The sequence below is a fragment of the Mustela nigripes genome, chromosome 3 (assembly GCF_022355385.1).
Source record: "Mustela nigripes isolate SB6536 chromosome 3, MUSNIG.SB6536, whole genome shotgun sequence".
NCBI lineage: Eukaryota > Metazoa > Chordata > Mammalia > Carnivora > Mustelidae > Mustela > Mustela nigripes.
In genome coordinates this window covers 9,309,493-9,324,535 of record NC_081559.1, presented here as the reverse complement: position 1 = coordinate 9,324,535, position 15,043 = coordinate 9,309,493, and the positions used below count along the sequence as shown (strand labels likewise).

Sequence of the window (15,043 nt, the reverse complement as noted above, 5' to 3'; positions counted from 1 at the left end):
TTTGTACATATAAAAGAACATACATAATCTATGGTGTAGGTTATAAACCATGTAAGGAATATCTGTGGGCCCTCTGCTAATCCAAGAACTAGAGTTTACCAATAATTTGTATAATAACCTACGTTCTTCTCTTTCATCGCGTTCCTCCAACTATTGTTTAACCCAAATTGAAACAACTAAATTAAAAATTGAAAATTTTATCCCATCAAATTGATTTTTTTCATTGATGCTAATAAAAATCCCAGTTTGTTACCAAGGTTTCTACTGTTTGTGTTGTGACTATCACACAGCCAGGTGAACTGGTTCCTTTGTGACAGCTTTAACCTTAACCCTCCCTGGTTTTCCTAGGCTGCTTCCTCTACCAACTTCCCTTCTAAGTTATGTTCTTTTTCATTTCTAAAGTCCAAGGCCGGTGTGACAGTTAAGAACTATGCTTGTGTAACTGATGCATAGGAAAAAAAAAAAAAAAAAAGACAGCCATATTCCCATCTTTAAAATTCCTCATTTAAGAATGACATCTAGGATGAAGAGAGGCATTTCATCAATGTTACTGCTGACCATCCGTGGTTTTCTAAGAACCTATAAAGTTTTTTAACTCTCTAACTTTATAGGTTCTTTTGGCTTTAAAAGTGTGGCCAAGTTCCTTCTGTGTGACTTAATGACCGTGTGACCTTGCATGTGGTCCAGGTACCCCCGCCCTAGTTTTTCTCTCATTTCTTAAGCGGGATTAGCAACACCTTGTCCACGTTGCTGGGTTATTTGTGAGGTACAAGACCGTCTGTAACAGAACTCTTACCCAAACCGTAATTATTTAAAAGGAAAGAAAAATGACCTTGAATTTCAGCGCGGAGGAGGTGACTGTTACGGACTGTTTCCACAAACTACCCACCGCAACAGCTGAGGCGGACGCTAAGGAAGGCTTTTGTGTGGCGCCAGCGCACCTTCCGGTCGGTTTGGGAAAAGGGAACGGACGATCTGAGGGTTTCTTCCAGCGCGGAAACCCGTAGCGTTTCTTACAGTGACTGTTAACTGTCCCCGCGCCATCCGCTCTCCTCCAGAGCAAAGCTACTCAGTTCAAGGCATCAAGATTGCCTAGTCCTTTTCTCACATCACCAGGAAAACTGCCTCCCGGCCCAGTCCTGGCTCCTCCCCGCCCAGTCCTGGCTCCTCCCCCTCCCCCACAATGCATCCCTCCGTTCCATCTAGGTGGCGGCTCTGTCACGTGTCACCCGACGGAGCGCGCTCCCGCTTGGCGCATGCGCAGAGAGCACTCCCCAGCTATTTTTCTCCGTGGCAGCGGCGGCGAGCGGAAGTCCTTGGGAGCGCCAGTTCCGTCTGTGTGTTCGAGTGGACAAAATGGCGAAGATCGCCAAGACTCACGAAGGTAAGCCCTCTTCCCGTGGTTCGGTGTCTTCTCTGCTGCCCGGCCTGACGACACTCTATTCTCCTAGGTTTTTGCCTCGGTTTGTGGTTTCTTTGGTGGGGTGCGGCGCCCGCGCTCGGGGGTCCTGGTGGTTTCCTCGGCGCTAGCGGCGCAGGCCACTGCCCCGCGTAATGGCGTCCTACTCATACAGCGGCGGCAGGCGCTTTGTTCCGTGTTTGGGTCCTCTTCCTTCAGAGTTGCTTCTCTTTTCTGGCCGGAAGGCCTCGTTCAAACGGCTCGCCAACAAGGAGTCCAGGGAAGGGGATCGGGGAAACGGGCCTGGAAGCCAGAAGTCTCGCTCGCCTTTCGGAACTGTTGTCCGCACGGATTTTGCATAGGAGAGTCAGGAAGCACCGAACTACGGCAGCCGCTTTTCAGGCAGCCCCAGATGGAGTTTAGCCTAACCGAGACCCACGCCTCTTAATCTTGTCTAATTTGTGTGTCTTCAGGCCTCTAAAATATTTCGTTTGGGGTTTTTTTGTATGAAGGGATTTGGGAATAAAATCTAGTGGTTTTTCTTCCCTTGATCACTTGAATATTGGTCTTGTTCTTTGGAGACTGATTATTGGCGGAAGAAGGAAAAGCATGATTTTTATTCATGGCCAAAGGTTTCGAGGTAGTTGATCGTTTTATGGAATACGGAAAACACAAAATTAGGAAAATGTTGAGAATAGGCGGCGTCCTTTAGGGAGTACCAGTACCCCGCAATGGCAGGAAATAGGGTCACTTCGGAAAAGATGAGGCACGGGAATTTGGAGGTGCATTTCGTGATTTCTGAGGTGGAATCTGAAGTGTTCATCCAACACGAGGTCTCCAAGAGTCACTTCTATTTCACTCGTCGTTTCCAAGTGCCTGGTTTAGTATGAGTGTGAAGTAACGAAATAAGGCCGTCAGAAGTTTTACAGGCTAATGGGGAAACGTGTGTATACGTCTTCATTCTTTTACGAGGCAGATTAATGCTTAAATGGAAATACAACATGTTGGGATGCTGGGTAACGGAGTGATTAATGTACGTTTAGGACTGCTTCATAGAGGAGATGACGTGTCCCTGGTCGAAAAGGATCAATCCGTTTTAAATTAGGGTGGCACATTTGAGCTTGAGAGAACATCTTGTAACGAGGCAGGGAGTCGTGGAAAGTGTGTTTGAGTAGTGTGGACTGTGGCAGTGCAAGGAAGGAAAATGTAGACGAATCTGGAAAGGTTGTTTGGGACCAGAACGTGAATGACATCGAATAATTGTGTTACCCACTAGAACTGAAGTCCAGCTTTCTGCAACTTCTGAAACATGCTAATTAATTGGCAATGATTTTAATATTCTTTTTAGATTTCAGCACTGTTTTAACCCTGAAGGGTTTTTAAGCACTTTCTTCTGTCGTTAGACTAATTTAGACAAATCTTGCAGAGTTCTTAAAAGATGTAAAGATGTTGCTATTGTTTGTTCATTTGGGGTATTTTGTGGCTTTACTTGTTTATTGGTACTTTCAAGATCCTTTTGGACAGGAAAATCAAAGTTTGGATCAGTTTCCCTGCTTTTCTGAAACCCAGTTGAAAACTGGTCTATAGAAGATTGAAATTCATTGGCCAAATTTGCTATTTTACTTGGAATCCTGTCCGTGTGAATTAACTGATGCTGTAAAGAAGTGTAGGAGTATTCAGTTAACATTAGGGCACTGTGTACAAGACACTGTCCATCACTGAGTATAAGACAGGAGATGATAAATGTTTAGTGGAATTGCACTGTAATATTTACATAGTTTCTTAACTCCCTTCCTCGTGATATTTTTCTAAAGAACTGTAGTCCTTTATGGTGCTTATCTGTTTCTGCGAATAAGTCATCTCTGATAATTTGGAGAATTCTTGGTGGGTTTTTATTTTTTTTCTTTGTGGTGCTACTATAGCACTTTATTATATTAGAATAGCCTGTTGTGTTAAGGTATTCATCCACTTTGAGATTATTGTGTACAGGAACTATATCTTGCTCCCCGGTACCTAGTGCCTAATGAGTACTGCATATTAACATTTATTAAGAGATTATATTGGAAATACTAAAAGTTTCACAGGAAGAGATCATTTTAAGCTAACTTTTGAATGATTGGATAGGTTTGGATACATTGTTTGGCTGAGATAAGTGAAAGTAGGACTTGTGAATATATATTGGGAACCTCCTGAACTGAGAGGAAGAAGTGTTAGGTTAGCATCACATTAAAGGTTCTGAATACTGGACTAGATTTGGCTTGGCTTTCCAGTGACTGCAGAATAAAGTGCCTTACTCCTTCTCCCAGGCGACCAGTCACTTCTGTGTTTTAGGAAAGTCATTGTTTGCAGTGTGAAGAATGACAGACCAACAATTCTTTTAAGTTAGTGGAGTAGTTGACATAGGAGGACTGGAGTTAATTTTTAAAATGTATAGTACTTGTTTTATTTTTTAGAGTTAGCCATCATAGTCCTTTTTTTTTTTTTAAGGCTATGGTTTTTTGTTTTGTTTTCTTTTAGATTTTATTTATTTATTTGAGAGAGCAAGAGATAGAGGGAGCAGAAGCAGGGGAGGGGCAGAGAGAGAGGGAGAAGCAGACTCCCTGCTGAGCAAGGAGCATGATGAGGGGCTTGATCCCAGGATCCTGAAGTCATGACCTGAGCAGAGGGCTCAACTGACTGAACCACCCAGGCGCCCCCCCATCATGTTCCTCTTTTAAGTAAAGAAGATTATGTAATCTTTTTATCCTAAGTAATGTTACTGATAAAGACTTTTCTTTGTTGTGTTTTGTGATTTAATTTTTTAATTTTTTAAAAAGATTTTATTTATTTGTCAGAGAGAGTGAGCACAGGCAGGCAGAGTGGCAGGCAGAGGTAGAGGGAGAAGCAGTCTCCCTGCTGAGCAAGGAGCCCGATGTAGGACTCCATCCCAGAACGTTGGGATCATGACCTGAGCCGAAGGTAGCTGCCCAACCAACTGAGCCACCCAGGTGTCCCGTGATTTTATTTTTATTTTTAAAGTAATGGCTGCATCAATAATTTTTATTTCAGTTTTGTGAATAAAATAATACTGTGTTCAGACTGAACTAGGTTATTGCTGTACTATCCTATATGTTTTTTCAGATTATTAGTTCCCATTGTTGAGCCAAACTGGTAACTGTTTATTTTTCTAATGCTGACATATTCCTTTTGAATATTTCTGCTAGGATCAGCCCTTAACATCCTCTTTAAGCAGCCTGATTGTTTATTACTGTGGTGGCTTACATTGTCCAGTATTGAAATCTGAAAAAGGAGCTGGACTGGTTCACATCAATAAAATCTTTTGGACCTTTCTGCATATTAAGTTGTGTCAAGTGTATACAGTTGTTAAAATACATAATCTTGCTCTCCAGCAAGATTGTTGACTTTGACAAACGAGGAAACACACTCTCTCTCTTCTTGGAATGGGGAAAATGGATTATCCTAAAATCTCATATATTGGCTTGTTTTGCCACTGTCTCTTGAATGGATTTTGGGGGGAATCACAAAGCTGAAAAAGCTTTCCCTAAATTTTTGCTTTTAGAATGTCTGGAATAGTCGTTGTAAACTTCATTTTCTGAGATTTTTATTTTTCTGTGTTCAGAATACTTACTATTTTGGTTTTGTAGTCTTCTAGTGTGAAAGTTGCTAGTAAAAAGAAAAGCAAATTGCTTAGATTTTTCTTTACTGTGTAATTAAAAATTGATTTAAGTAGTGCTAATAAGGGATTAATAAATAAGGAATTGATACTATAGTGATCAGTTAAAAAATTTACCACCATAGTTTTCTTGTTGAGCTTTGTGTAAGGAAAAGTGTGAGAGTTGGGATATAGAATATACTTTCTATTTTCTGGATGTCATTTAAAGGTGTCATATATGAGAAATCCTTGCTCACTTGCTTTTGCCTGTTGGGAGAATAGGTAACACACACGGACCAGACTAAGGTGTCAGTAACATCTAAGGGCTGTGCCTCTGTGACATGTAATGAACAGTGATTATAACATTTTTCAATTGTTTTCACAATCAATTAAAAATGAGGAATAAAAAGATACATCAAGGAGGAGAAAATGCTGCAAGCTGGATGAACATCTGGAGCGTGGAAGAAAGAAAAGGCACAAAGTGGAAACCAGGAGAGAAACAGAATTGGTGGGGAGCAGTTAAACAGTTTTATCAGATGTGACTAGTGAGGTTTTGTCTCAAAGTTTGATATAAACTTGATATATAAAGTTTGATATAGGTTGTAGGTTAAATTATAAACAGAAGGTCAGATATTGCCCATCTTTTAAAAGACCCCCCCCCCCAGTTCCACACTGTTCTTTTAAAGTCAAACTCAACTCCCACTTAAAACACATGATGTATTTGTATCAGAAATGTTTGTAATTTTAATATTTATCACCTTTTTTTCTGATTATAAAAGTAATGTAATTTTAAAGGAAATGGAAAGTGGAAGTCATTTTTAAAAAAATATTTTTTGATTTGTCAGAGAGAGCGTGCTGTGCACAAGCAGGGGGAGTGGCAAGCAAAGGGAGAAAGAAGCAGGCTCCTTGCTGAGTAAGGAGCCTGATACAAGGGACTCATGACTTGAGCCAAAGGCATACACTTAACTAACTGAGCAACCCAGGCGTCCCGGAAATGATTTTTGAATGAGTTGAGATACCAAGCGGACTGCTCACAAATTTCAATAATTCACACTGTTAATTAATGTCTATCTTCTAGGGAAGGGTTTGTTTTCTGATACTTGGAAGCATTCCTGGGATCAGAAATCTCCTCCAAAAAGAGGGGAATTTCAATCGAATAATGACATCTATCTTCTGTAGGTAGTTGGAGCAAATTTAGTTTGGAAATGTATGTTTATATCTTAACATTTATTAAGATTTTACCTTACCAGTTAGCAAAATAAATAAAACTAGAAAAGGAAAAGAAATGAACATTGAGAAGAATTGGGACTTTTAAGATGGAAGGTATTTCATAAAAGAGCTAAAAAAAAAATCTGTTTTCATCCAGCAGAGGACTCCCATTTCAAAGAAGAGAGAGCTTTTCTTTTTCTGTTGTGTGGGGTCAGAGGCCTTGGTTTCAAGGGGCTAGAAGAAGAACAAAGAATGAGGAAAAAAAGGGCAAAACTTAAGAGAACTGTGCTTACATTCTTTAAACTTTTTTTTTTTTCAAGATTTTATTTATTTGACAGAGTGAAAGAGGGAGAGAGAGCACAAGCAGGGGGAGCAGCAGGCAGAGAGAGTGAGAAGCAGCATCTCCGCCTAGCAGAGAGTCTGATGCAGAGCTCTGAACCCAGACACTGGGAACATGACCTGAACTGAAGGCAGACGCTTAACCGACAGCCACCCAGGCTCCTGTTTTTTTGTTTTTTAACTTTCTATTGAAAACTGCAAACATACAAAAATAGAGAAGTGAAATGAACCCCCATGTTGCATCGTAGCTTCAACAGTTACAAACATGGGCCTGCTTTTGTTTATCTGTATTCTGGTCCCTTCTTCCTTCCCATTATTTTGAGGCAAATACCAGGCATCTTTTATCCATATTTTTCAGCGTGTGTCTCTAAAATGTAAAAACTTAAAAAAAAATTATTGCATCTAAAATTAATGCAACACAATATCCAGTGTTCAGTTTTATTGATTGCCATATAAAAAAATACGTTTTCCAGTTCATTTGAATCAAGTTCCAAATAAAGTCTATACATAGATTAGTCTTAAATCTTTTATGTTCCTCCTCCATCTTCTTTTTTCCTTGCAATTTATTTGTTTCAGCACCTTTGTCTTGTAGAATTTCCCATACTATGCAGGAACAGGGAAGAGAGCAGAGCAGATACCCACTGCTCTCTCCTAGACTCTCCTACCACTACTGCTGCTAAGATGTCTGAAGGCCCACAAACAAGGGAGGTGGCAAAAAAATTACTGGCTTTAGGGATGAACATGGTTCTGAAATCATACTTCAGGCATAGGTTGGACCAGTCATGGCAAGGAAATCTGATGAAGGATTTGCAAAATCAGGCGCCCCTCCCACTATAATTTTATTGGCAATGAATCTACTCTCACAGTTCTTACATAGGTGGTTATTTCTGTCTGAGATAGTTTTGCTTGAGTGCCTGTAATACTCGTACCTTAAAATAGGAATACCAACTTGAGAAAAACCTCATTCTCGGATAGTTTACCTTTAGGGCTCCTCCTTTACTGAGGCTCTTGCAGACTTTGGTAAATAAAAGGTGAATACTTTTTTAGCGCACGTATACATACGTGTGCGCATATACAAGCAGCCGGGAGAGGGAGGGAGAGAATCTTAAGCAGACTCTGTGCTGAGCATACCCCCCAAGGGGCTTGATGCCATGACCAGCTTGAGGCCACAACTCTGATGCGACCTGGGCAGAAACCAAGTCAGGGGCTTAACCTGCTGAGCCACCCAGGTGCCCCTAAAACAAGTTGAACACCTAACTAGTACTTTGATTTCTTATCTAAGGCTCTTTTTTTTTTTTTTTCTGTTAAAGTTAAACAAGTACTAGACTGCCAACTCTGGGGATTTGAAGGACAACCCATAACTTCAATTTTAAGATTTGAAATCTGCCATCACGATTCTTATTTTGTTTTCAGTGTCAGTAACTGAGAGTCTTTCTATATATGCTCCCGCTCCATAGATTGTGCTCAAGTTGTGGGGAGAGTTGGGTGGGGAACAGAAATGAAGCTTTCGATAATTTAGAAATCCACATTAGATATATCTGTCTCTTGATTACCACCCTCCCCCCGCCTTTTTAACACCATATAGCTGGTATTTTACTAATCTCACTTATCCCAGCTCGTCTTCATTTTACTTGTTTTCATTTCTTCCATTTCATCTCTCAAAATGTTTCTTTCTCTGTTACACGGAATAATTCAGCTCTTTTCTGTTCTCAGACTCATGTAATCAAGCCCACCAAAAGGACTTGTAAGTTTTTCATAAAATTAAACGTATACTGCTTTAAGACCCAGCAGACTAGATATCTATCTGTAAGACTAGATATTTACCCAAGTACTATTAAATGCCATATTTACTTAGAAACCTGTGCGTAAGTGTTCTGTAGCAACCTTATATGTAATCTTTACGAAGTGCAAGCAACCTGGATGCTGTCGTGCATTGGAATACTACTTGATGAGAAGTACTGATAGATGTGTCATGAAGACTGGAGTATTTGTGGGTCCACGTGGATTAGAGTGCCAGCTTTTATGTGTGGCCATGAGGAGATGGCCGCCGTCTCTTCTTGTCCAGTCGCTAGCAGACAGTATCCATTTTTCTTTATCTTCACATCTGAATGTCTCAACTACAGGGGGTCTGAGTTGGAAAGGGATGAGTCAGGAACAGAGGATTTATTCATGCTGGTTATAACTGAAGTAGGAAGAGAGTAGCATAAACATTTCCTCCTTTCTCTGTCTCCTCAAGTCTTTTATTTAACATTTTGGGCCTCTGGTTATTCTAGTTGGTGTGTTCCTTCTTTTTTTTCCCTATTTTTGCTAACAAATCTTACACATTTGTTGTCAGAAATGATCTTGCTCATCTTTGGTTTGTATTTCAGAAAGTACAGGAATGCCTGCATACTGGTAGCTACCATTTTGTGTGGGATAGCTTTGAAAATAAGAGATTAGAGGCAAACTTTTCCTTTCTGAGAGATGCAGAATGTTTACAAAATTTGGAAAAGTTACTTTTAATGACTCCTATAGATTGAAAGTTACTTTTAGTTACGAAATAGTGTAAGGTACAGAAAAGTACAGGAGAAAATACAATTTAATGAACCCAGTGTGATCAATTGCTCAGATTTACCGGTTCTTAGTATTTTGCCATATTTGTGCCACAGATTTAGTTTATTTTTGTAAACAAAATATCCCAGTTATTTTTTTGTATAAATATTTGAGTTTATTGAGTTTATCATATTTCATATTTTGATGCATAGTTTTTTAAATACTGAGTTTTCTAGTTTTTTTAATTCTGTCATTTGCATAACTGAGTTGTGGAAACTGTTGTCTTGGTTTGTGGATAATGTGATGTTGGTGTAAATGTGCTGCAGTTTACAGTGGATGAACAAAACCCAGGAGCTTCTTAGGCTTTTTTATCCATAGTTTGAAGCAGATACACAGCACCTGGTTTGCACGTAAAATTGAACTATACAACTTGTAGAAATTTGGTAATGAATTCCCTTCAGAATTAATTAACTATCATAAGCTGCCTAGCCCCTAGGTATTTTGTTGCTGAATTTTATTTAATAAGAATCCAGTCATGATACATAACAAATGAATTCAGTTTTTTGAGTCGTTTTGCAATTAGAAAACTCTGTTGCTAATCCTTACATAAAATCAGTAGGTAAGATTCAGTAGATGAAGGTAGTTCCTGAATAAATGTTACCCAGATGAAAGACTAGCTGCTGAAAACTTGGGATTGGGAAAACTAAAGGAAAATAAAACTATGATATGTGTGTGTGTGGGGGGGAAGAGAGTATAGTATGATGCAGTTTTTTGGAAACAAAACCCCTTTCCTATTTTTGGTGGTGGTGGTGGTGGTGGTTCTGTATGAGCTAGAAAAAAGTATAACCTGCCCTAAATGGGAAATTTTGTTAAGGACCAGCTGGGGTTGGAAGTGGAGAGTTTCCTGGGTGTTTGTTGCTAAAGTAGAAACCTGGGCTCTTCAGTTCGAGGTTCCAGCTTAATGTATCTGAAGCCTGGAGTCGGTTCTTTCAACATGGGCCCCAGGTGATTTCAGTGTAGGTTGTTAGTAGTTATACTGATGCTGTAGAGGTGGAGACCGTGAGTATTCTGCTGGCTTGATTTACCCATTGGTATGTCCTGTTTGGATCCTAATGGCAGTAGTATTTGTGGTCTGCTAGAAGAACCTATTTACTTAAGAGTGGTCCCTGCATCTAGTGTTTGTTTTTAAGCCTCAAATATTTCAGAAATGCAAATGTTCAGAAAGAAAAAAATAAAGACTTAATCTCCACGCACCCCTTAGACCGAAGTTTATTCTTCTGTATTTCAGGGCAGAAAATTCTGGGAGTAAGGGAAGAGACCACATGTGGATTTAAACTTTTAAAAAATAAACGTCAAACAGAAACAAAACTAGAATATTAAAATAAACCACCCAGCTTACCTGAGGATATTTCTATTTGTGATTGATCATGGTAGGGGCCCCTGGCTGCCTGGGCTGCTGTAACAGTTTTGAGGGAAGAAATGCCAGAAAAAGTAGTAACTGTGGAGATAGTGGTGCTGTGGATGCTTGGTAGTGATGACAAACCGGAGCCGCAAATTTCAGTGGTAAACTGTTCCGTTCCGTTGTGTTTCTGAGACTTGCTCCCACTTTTACAAGGGAAAATGTGTCCGGCTAGGCTTTGGCCTGTATACTGTTACTGCATTTTCTGCTTTAAACCACACCCATCTAGAACTCCAGCTGGTTTTCTCCCTCTTTTGAGGGCGTGGGTTGGGCATTTGAATCTTTTTCCTTTTGGTCCTTGCAAACTAGTAAATGAGCTTTTTTAAAGTGCCTAGTGTCAAAGAATTTTAATTCGGTTGAAGGTAACTAGCTGGCAAGAGTTCATTCATTCATGGAATGCTTTTAAGTACTTCATGTTCATTATCTCATTTAATCTTTTTTTTTGTTTTAAGATTTTATTTATTTGACAGAGATCACGAGTAGGCATAGAGGCAGGCAGGTAGAGAGGGGGAAGCAGGCTGAGCAGAGAGCCCGATGTGGGGCTCGATCCCAGGACCCTGAGACCATGACCTGAGCCGAAGGCAGAGGCCCAACTCACTGAACCACCCAGGTGCCCCTCATTTAATCTTTAAAAAAAAAAAAAATACATAGGAAACTGGGACACAGAGGGGAAATAACATTAATTTGAAGAGAAAGCCTTTATTTGAAGGCAGACATTTTGATTCCAGAGCTCAGACTCTTAATCATAAAATTCATGTCATGGTGTTTGTAGTCAAACTGTAGGGCTCTGAATTCTAGGCTGTAAAGAATTTAGACTTTATCCTTTATTATTTTATTTTTCAGAGTGTGGTCCTAGATGTTTAGGACAGCACCTGAGAACTTGCTAGGAATTTAGAAACTTGGGTCTGATCCAGGCCTCCTGCATTTTAACAAAATCTGTAGATAGTTTGTTGCCCATTCTAACTTGAGAACCACTCTCCATAGTGCTGTTGGTTTTGCATTTCTGGTCTTGTTGAGTTTAAATGATCTTGACTGCTGTTTTTGGTCCCTTATCAACATCGACAGTATTATTTTTTCATTTGGGGAAAGGTTTAGAATTTGACAGTAATTTAAACTTTGGTAACCTGTTCTAATTTGTAGTTGATGAAATGGTAAACATCTCTTCTGTGTACAAGTATTCTCTCTTGAGGTGGAGATGTATTAAGTGTATTAAAAATCAGTACTAGGTATAGTTCTACTAACTCCTTATGTATTATAGTTATTTTAAAGTTTATGTATTTAGAAGAGTAGTTTGATACCATATTCCTACTAGAGACATGCATTGTTTTGGGTCTCTTTGGAAAATTAAACTCTGTATTAACTTTCTTACAGATATTGAAGCACAGATTCGAGAAATTCAAGGCAAGAAGGCAGCTCTTGATGAAGCTCAAGGAGTGGGCCTTGATTCTACAGGTTATTATGACCAGGAAATTTATGGTGGAAGTGACAGCCGATTTGCTGGATATGTGACATCAATTGCTGCAACTGAACTTGAAGATGTGAGTTACTGAGCATCATGAGTCAGGCATTTCTTTGATGAACAAAAATATAAAGGAATTTTCTGTTTTAGTCATTTTATTTAATCTGGGAAGACTTGGGGGGTTGAGGCATTTTTCTTTTGGAGACTAAAACTGTTTGAAGGTGTCCTTCCTCTTTAAGGTCCAGAAACTTGTGGAAGTGATCACTTCTGATTCTTTATGTTAAAACTAATTTGTTTATCCAGCAAAGAACCTGCAAATCATTAACTGTCATAAAGTAAATCCCTTTTGTTCCCTCCTGATCTCTATCTAGAGTAGCCAGTGTGAGATGTGACTTTATTGTAGATAGCCATCTGTCCTTGCCACTTTTGACTACTGACTTGTGTTTAATGCTGTGTGTGGTTTTCCCCTTGGTATCTTTTTTTTTTCTTTAAAGATTTTATTTATTTATTTATTTGTCAGAGAGCAGAAGTAAGCACAAGCAGGGGGAACAGCAGACAGTGGGAAAAGCAGGCTTCTTACTGAACAAGGAGTGGGACTCAATCCCTGGACCTCTGGGACCTGAGCCAGAGGCAGACACCCAACCTGACTGAGCCACCCAGCCATCCCATCCCTTTGGCATTTTAATGAGAACTGAGTGCTGCTTATTACTGATGCTAATGGCCTTTTTTAGTTACTCTGGAGGATGACCACTTCTCATTTTGAAATGCATCCCTCCAAAAGTGTTTTTATATGGTCCTCATAGCTTGTTTTGTCAGACCATTCCAAATATCCACATTTGGTGAAGTGACTGTTCATTTTTTGCATAATTCAGTAACATTTTATGTATATGGATTTTATCAAACTTGTTTTTATTAAATGCAAGCCACATTTTATTTTATAGTTGGCACTTTTTTCTTTTAAGAAAAATTTTAAAGTTCTAGTGGTACAGTTTCCAGAAGCTAAGGAGGAAATTATGATTTTGTTTTTGAATAAAATAAATGAGGTGTTAAATAAAGTCTTGGGAGTTAATCTATTGTTGTACCTCTTATAGTTGTAAAGTAGCAATATAACATAGGTCTTTGAACATACTGCTAGGGAGACAAATACATTTAAAATTAATTATATTTTATTTGTGTGGTTTAATCATGTTTAAAAAACACGAGTTAAAAAAACAAGGAGGGGCATCTGGCTGCCCGAGTCAGTAGTGTATGAGACTCCTGAGGTTGAGAGTTTGAAAGCCACATTAGGTGTGGAGATTACTTAAAAATAAAATCTTTAAAACAACAACCAGGAAACTAGAGAATTCTAAATAAGCTTTTGGCAGTTTCCGAATTTGAAAAACAAAAAATTTTTTAAGTTTTTCCTTTGAAGATTTTAATTTATTTGTCAGAAAGGGAGAGTGGAAGCTGAAGCAGGAGAAGCAGCAGGCGGAGCAGGTAGAGGGAGAAGCAGGCTCCCCGCTGAGCAGGGAGCCTGATGTGGAACTTGATCCCAGAACCCTGGAATCATGACCTGAGCTAAAGGCAGATGCTCAACTGACTGTGCCACCCAGACATCCCCCCAAAACAAATTTCATTATGTTTTCTGTGAGAAAATGAAATGCTCAGGCTTTTTAGTCTATACCTACTTTATTTTAATTAGCTCCATAGAAATCATTCCTTGTTTAGCATTTTTTTTTTTTAAAGATTTTATTTATTTATTTGACAGAGAGAGAGATCACAAATAGGCAGAGAGACAGACAGAGAGAGAGTTGAGGAGAAGCAGGGTCCCTGCTGAGCAGAGAGCCCTATGCGGGACTCGATCCCAGGCCCCTGGGATCATGACCTGAGCCGAAGGTAGAGGCTTAACCCACTGAGCCACCCAGGCGCCCCTTGTTTAGCATTTTTTAAAGATAACTAAATTTAATTTCTTTAAAAGGTTTATGAATTGAAAGAAAACAAAAGGTGTTTGCAAGTTTTATGAACAAAGGTTTGGATACCACTTTGCCATTTAGTCTTTTGATATTATGTTGAATCTGTATATTCTTTGTAATTTTTTTTAAAAGATTTTACTTATTTATTTGACACACAGAGAGAGATCACAAGGAGGCAGAGAGGCAGGCAGAGAGAGAGGGGAAAGAAGGCTCCCTGCTGAGCAGAGAGCCCGATGCAGGGCTCAGTCCCAGGACCCTGAGATCATGACCTGAGCCAAAGGCAGAGGCTTAACCCTCTGAGCCACCCAGGCATCCCTATTCTTTCTAATTGTTAACTGCTGACATTTTTTTTTTTTTTAAAGATTTTATTTTTTATTTATTTATTTGACAGAGAGAGATCACAAGTAGGCAGAGAGAGAGAGGAGGAAGCAGGCTCCCTGCCGAGCAGAGAGCCCGATGTGGGACTCGATCCCAGGACCCTGAGATCATGACCCGAGCCGAAGGCAGCGGCTCAACCCACTGAGCCACCCAGGCGCCCAACTGCTGACATTTTGTTTGCAATTTTTGGTGGGGCATTTCTTTTTCTTCTTCTTTTTTTTTTTTTTTTAACAATTTTTATTAATATATAATGTATTATTGGCCCCAGGGGTACCGGTGTTTGAATCCTCAGGCTTACACATTTCACAGCACTCACCTAGCACATACCCTCCCAGTGTCCATAATCCAGCCACCCTGTCCCTACCCTCCTGCCCCCAAACAACCCTCAGTTTGTTTTGTGAGAATAAGGGCCTCTTATGATTTGTCTACCTCCCAATTCCATCTTGTTTCATTTTTTCATTCCTAGCCCCCGCCCTACCTCTCAGATTCCTTATATCAGCAAGTTATGATTGTCTTTCTCTGATTGACTTATTTCCTCAGCATAATACCCTCTAGTTCCATCCACATTGTTGCAAATGGCAAGATTTTGGGTGTTTTTTTGTTTTGTTTTGTTTTGTTTTGGATGGCTGAGTAGTGTTCCAGTGCATGTATATACCACATCTTC

At 39.6% G+C, this 15,043-nt stretch overlaps 1 protein-coding gene across 3 annotated transcripts in view; it reads left to right on the top strand.

Annotated features, from left to right (window-relative positions):
• The first annotated feature begins 1,214 nt into the window (after positions 1-1,214).
• Positions 1,215-15,043, top strand: part of SF3B1 (splicing factor 3b subunit 1) — a 37,520-nt gene continuing 23,691 nt past the window's right edge. For all 3 annotated transcript variants that reach the window (XM_059393121.1, XM_059393122.1, XM_059393123.1), the window contains exons 1-2: positions 1,215-1,384; positions 11,962-12,128. In XM_059393121.1, coding sequence (XP_059249104.1) covers positions 1,357-1,384; positions 11,962-12,128 — 195 coding nt within the window. In that variant the 5' untranslated portion in view covers positions 1,215-1,356. The remainder of the gene's footprint in view (positions 1,385-11,961; positions 12,129-15,043) is intronic.